Source organism: Aplysia californica, unplaced genomic scaffold (genome assembly GCF_000002075.1).
Source record: "Aplysia californica isolate F4 #8 unplaced genomic scaffold, AplCal3.0 scaffold00124, whole genome shotgun sequence".
Taxonomy (NCBI): domain Eukaryota; kingdom Metazoa; phylum Mollusca; class Gastropoda; order Aplysiida; family Aplysiidae; genus Aplysia; species Aplysia californica.
In genome coordinates, this window is record NW_004797394.1 from 1329863 (window position 1) to 1335812 (window position 5950).

Below are 5950 nucleotides of genomic sequence, written 5' to 3' on the forward strand. Positions count from 1 at the left end.
ATTAAAATGATACACCACGAAAACCATTTTTTTATAAGCAATATTTAAAGCTTGCTCTCATATCATATGTCATAAAAAGAATAACATCACTTACAACAATAACTCTGCTTTACATACATAGATTGTTAATTTACTAGACTTTGATCAAGTCTATCCCCATAGTCACCTTATTTTCGGACTGTTGGAATTGGCAGAGTCACTTTCACGACTAGGAGTTTAAAAGATAAATCTACAGGAGATCAAATTTCATTTTAAATTGTGGGGGGGTACTTTAAGAAAATGTTTGGAGCTCTTTGTCTCGCACGGAGAAAGGAGGGACCACCATCTTTCTCAGAGTTTTTCGAGATAGGTTGTTCCGCGTGGATCGGCGAATAGGGAAAATTTAGATTGAAATCTCTCTCACTCTCTTTCTATCTCTCCCTTTCTATCTCTCTCTTGCTCTCCCCCCCTCTCCATCTATCTCTCTAGCTCTATCTCTCTTTATCTCTTTCTTTCACTTTTTTCTCTTTATCTCCCTTTCTCACTCTTTCTCTCTCCTCCACCTTTTTCTCTCTCTTAAGTATTTTTCTCTTTCCTTCTCCCTCACTTACTGTTTCCCCCCTCTGCCATTGTTTCCCTTTCACACATTTTTATTTGCCACCACCCTCTCCTCCCCCTCTCGCTCTCTCTCTCTCACCTCCCCCCCCTTCGCTCTCTCTCTCTCTCTCTCTCTCTCTCTCTCTCTCTCTCTCTCTCTCTCTCTCTCTCTCTCTCTCTCACCCTTTCTTCTTCTATATTTTTATTTCTCATCCTCTCTGTTTCTCTGCTTCTCTCTTTCCTATCTCTTTTTCTATTTCTCCATATCTCTCCCCGTGTTTTCATTGAGTCTTTTTCATCTACCTCTTTCATTTATCTCTCCCTCTCCCTCTGTCTCTTTCTCTCTCTGACTCTGTTTGCCTCTCCCCCTCTGTCTCTCTGTTCATCTGTCTTTCATTGTTTGCCCCCCTCTCTCTCCCTCTCCCTCTCTCTCTCTCTCTCTCTCTCTCTCTCTCTCTCTCTCTCTCTCTCTCTCTCTCTCTCTCTCTCTCACTCATTCACTCTCTATCTATTTATCTGTCTGTCACTTGCTCTTCCTCTCTCTTTTCCAAAAGCTTTCATACCCTTTCCATCAATGATCGTTTATAGGTCATTTCCTGCTACTGACTTTCTCCATTGATTTAGCTTACAGTGTATGTACGTTTCTTTCTTTCTTCTTTCTTTATTTCCTTCTGTTTTTTTTTTCTTCGGTTAAAGGGGGGGGGGGGGATGCTACACCTGAAGGCACACGCTTATTAGCCCGCCAAATTTTAACATATTTCAAGCATAGTAAGGAGTCTTAATATCCGAAATCCAATTTGAGAAAAACGTTTCGTTTCCATGGATACGGCGGCCATATTGGATTTTGTTGACATTTCTTACGTAATAAATACTGCACTTATCGTTCATGGAAATTGATTATTTTTTGCATGCATATTAACACACATTTGATCTAAAAAGTTTTCAGTAGATTTTTTCGTAAACAAATCAAAAATGTTTTAAAGAATTTTTTCATGAGGTAGTATTCAAGTTTGCAAAAAAAAAAAAAGGTGAAAATCAAATCTCCAGACACCCCTACGAAAAATTTAATCCCTATTTAAAAAATTCAACTGATACATTTTAGTATTACATATTCTCTTCTTTCTGTGAAAATTTCATGAAGATTGGATGAAAAAAGGTGGAGTAATTTTTAAAAAGTATAGAGAAAAATCGCGTTTTGAGAAAACAGCCGATAAAAATTTTTACAAAATATTGACTTTATGAGGAAAAGACGGTGATAAACATGCCTGGTATGGGAAGAAATAAGGATTTTAGGGGTTCTTATGCGATGAAATAGTTGTAGGAGAGGCTGAGGAAGCTAAAAATGCTTACAACTAAAACTCCATTATTTGAGCCGAATCGGGACTTTAGGGGTGTAGCCCCCCCCCCCCCCCACACACACACATACAGACACACACACACTAACACACACCCTTAAGCTATTTCTACTTTCATATATTTGATTCCATATTAATAACAATGATTTCATTTACATATTAACTGGGCATCTAATCCTCAAACCCGTCACCTCCGGCTTACGAGCCGGGTAGCTTAATCAGCAGATTACCGAAACCTTATGATGAGTTTAATGCTGCCTTAGAGATACTATAGATATTGTGCCTTTTTTGTTTTAGAAAACGTTTTACGGCACTTGCAACACAATAAGGACATATTAGTGCCGAAGATTAGATGTGTTTCAAGAGAGTAAAAAACACAAACAAGAAGGAGGAGAGATTAGGACGATAGATGGTTGATAGGAAAGGAGCAGACAAAACCAGAGCATCCGCCAACCACCCACAGTTATTATGCAGACACTAACATGCTGTGTGTGAATAACATCAAACCTGCCCCACCGCTCTACGTCTCCGCCCTCCGCCCCCCCCCCTAAAAACCCATTTCTTTCCTTGTTGGTGAAAAAGGCAGTCAGTCTGTTTAATATGCTACCAAGTTGCCAGGAGCGAACCTCAGTAGGAGAAAAGGAGGATAGAAAGATAGCAGAAAAGGCGGGGAAAGGGAGAAACCACTTTGTTTTGTTTGACAACGTGTTCTTTCTGTTCATATTATAATAAATTAATTTCCTTGCTCAGGGCTTGGCGCCTACGCTTATAATTTACTATAATAATATGGCCATTGATAACGATCTCAGAATCCTGCTCGAAGCTTGGAACGTCTGGGGCTGCTTGCGGTCAAGATAATGAGACTGATACTAGTAATTTTTTCTTGAGTGTGGTGGGGAGTAGTCATGACTCGATACTTTTGTTTTTCTCCGCAGAGACTGTGGTACTATTTCTGTGCTTGCTCGTGACTGGTCAACTTTTCATAATTGAGTCACGGCGTGGTAGAGTCAGGTGGTCGTCAATTTTTGTTCATATGGAGTTATTGGTATCATCTAAATGCTTATTCATTTGCCGTACTTTCAATAGAAGTCGACATTTTCGCAATTCAAGGAGGTAGAGGTAGCATGGTTTTAGGGGTAAAATTATCTAGAAAATGGTTGCCAAACTTTTGTAACTACAGTAACTGTAGCTTGAGAGTCCTTGAAAACTGAAAATCGACATAATATTTTGTTCCATTTATCAACGTTTTCAGTAAAGTTCCCATAAGTGTGTTTTTATAGGACATAAATTATGGTGCTGAGCCAAAAAAGAAGAAAGAACAACTACAAAAACAAAAAAACAAAAAAAACAAAAACAACAATTGATGAAAAGTGCCCAACAGGAGGAAAAATTGCCAGTTCCTTCAATTTCATTATTTTGACGGGCGCCTCATTTCACCACGATGCCTAACAATTTTAGTCCACTACGATAAAGTAAGGCAATCATTTCCATATACAAAATTTGAGCCTACCCTTATAACTTACTACTTGGCGACTGATAACGATCTTAGAATCATGCTCTAAGCTTCGGACGTCTGTGGCTGGTCGTGGTCAGGAAAATGAGACTGATACAATTAATGTACTAGTAATTGTTGTTCTCAGATCGGTGGCGAGTGGTCATGACTCGATACTTGTGTATTTTCTCTAGAGATTGTGATACTATTTCCGTGTTTGCTCGTGACTGGTCAACTTTTTATAATATAATTTTTGTCCACGGCGATAACGAAAGGAAATCATCCCCATAATATATGCAAAACGTGGGTGGTTGGTGGGTGTTCTGGTGTGGTTTGCTCCTTCTTTCCTATCGCCACACAACTATTGTCCTGATCTCCCCTCCTTCTGTTTTGTGTTTGTTACTCTCTTGTAATACCTCTAGTCTAATCTTCGGCACTTATCAGACTTTATTGTGTTGCAAGTGCCGTGATACTCTTACTAAAACAAAAACAAGCTCAATATCTACATTCTCTCTTATAGAGCACTAAACTCATCCCATGATCTCGGTATTCAATAGTGATTAAGCTACCGGGGTTCAAAATCATGAGATGGCGGGTTTGGGGATTCGAGGCCCAGTTAATATGTAAACGAAATCATTGTTCATCAATATGGTTCCAAAGCCAAATATATTATTATACAGAACATGAGGTGGAGAACTGGACAAGGAAAGTGGCTACTGACCGTTGATATCCACGAACTTTTTCACTAAGGCGCGGGCAAGCTTTGGGTGTGACTGCAGTAGAGACGCCAGCTCATCCACGCTCATGATTGACCTGGGAAAAAACAAAACAAAATATCATTAACGTAACTTGTATACAACCTTTTTTATACTTTGGGTTTATACACGCTCATGATTGACCTGGAAAACAAAACAAAACATCATCAACCCCTTCATTTCTGAGACCAACATTTGTACAGACAATTTAAAAATCTCATTCAACAGACAATGCTGTCGTATATATCTCCTTTTAATAAAATAGAGCTTCAGAAACTCATTCAACAGAAAAGACTATGGGAACTCTCGTGGCCTAGAGGTTAAAGTTTTCGCCTTTCATTCAAAGGTCACGGGTTCGAATCCAGGTAGCGACGGAAAAATGTTCTTCTCTATAATTGTCTCCTTTCACTTCCTTTCCTGCTCTCTAGTCATATTCTGGCGTCTGCGTTCGTCTCCACTTTCTACCCCCACCCCTCACCTCCTTGTCTTAGGCAGGTGAACGTTAGAGCGGGTTCTACTGTCCTACAGAGAGAGAGAGAGAGAGAGAGAGAGAGAGAGAGAGAGAGAGAGAGAGAGAAAGGGAGACCTGTTTTTAGACTTTAGTAAAAGTTTTCAGGCAAAAAGTCATATAATAAAAGTACTAAAGATTAGAGGAGGTACCTGAAAGCAGCATTATGAGGAAAAGCAGATGGGGAGATAAGGACCACTGACAGAAATGAAGGAGCAAACCACACTAAACCACTCGGAAGGACAGAGAGACTCAAATAGAGTGAAACATTTTTTGAAAGAGAAAAATAGAGGGAAAAATCAGTCTTTGGAATTGGAAGCAAGGATATGGGGCGGGGTGGAATGGAGTGGGGGATTGTCAAAAGTTACAATATGACACACTATTTTACGAAGGACGATGAATGTCTTTTAATCTGTATGGACGACAGCCTTTGTTAACCTGTCCCAGTGGACATAGGTTGCCAAGGACTGGGCCACAAAATGAAAAGTACTGTTCAACATCAGACCTTCGGGTCTCCGAGGCAGCATGACATTTAATCCTTATAAAAGGGACTCAAAAAGAGACGGATACATCGTTAAAGTTCCAAATACCATAACCAATTTGTACCGCCGTTTTCGTTTAGCAATTCCAACTTGTTTTCCAAAATAATATGTTCCCATTGAACGAGGTATAGAGTATCCACGTCTTACGTTTTTGTTGAAAATGTTTTACCAAGCTTTACAGAGAATCCTAAAACTGTGTCATGGTGTGAGAGCTGAGATCAAAGAGAGGGTACTGGACTATCTTCTTCTCAGCTGAATCAGTCTGTTTGTTCACAGAGGCACAATAAATGTTCTTTCTTGAGCGGATGTTCACAGAGACACAACTATATTTTTTCTGGTCCCTTTTTTAATTAACAGCAATTACACCTACAAAAAAAAGCAATAGTTGAGTTTATACATCATATTTCCACTGCTCAAACCACGAGGAGATTGGTCTTATAGATGTAACTCAATAGAATGACCAAACACAAAATGAGAATAGACATCTGCTTTCCTCTTGAAAAAAAAGAATGGTGATCTGAACATATAACCTCAAATTGTATGGTTTGAATGATCTAATTTAACGTATTCATACAAGGTGTCTGATCCCATACAATCGGCGGATTCCAAGTAGTGTCCTTTTAGAAATTTTGATTTATAACAATATTGCTCCATTTATTATTTTAATATTATTTCATTATTTTACTCAAATCAATTCTATTGTTAGTATTATTGTTTTTTTT

General features: G+C 38.9%; 1 protein-coding gene across 2 annotated transcripts in view; it reads right to left on the reverse strand.

The window, feature by feature from the left end:
- Positions 1–5950, reverse strand: part of ATRP (allatotropin-like peptide) — a gene marked incomplete at its 5' end in the record, with an annotated part of 65102 nt that overhangs the window by 2477 nt on the left and 56675 nt on the right. For both annotated transcript variants that reach the window (XM_013081278.2, NM_001204737.1), the window contains 1 exon segment: positions 4145–4236. In XM_013081278.2, the coding sequence (XP_012936732.1) occupies positions 4145–4236 (92 nt within the window).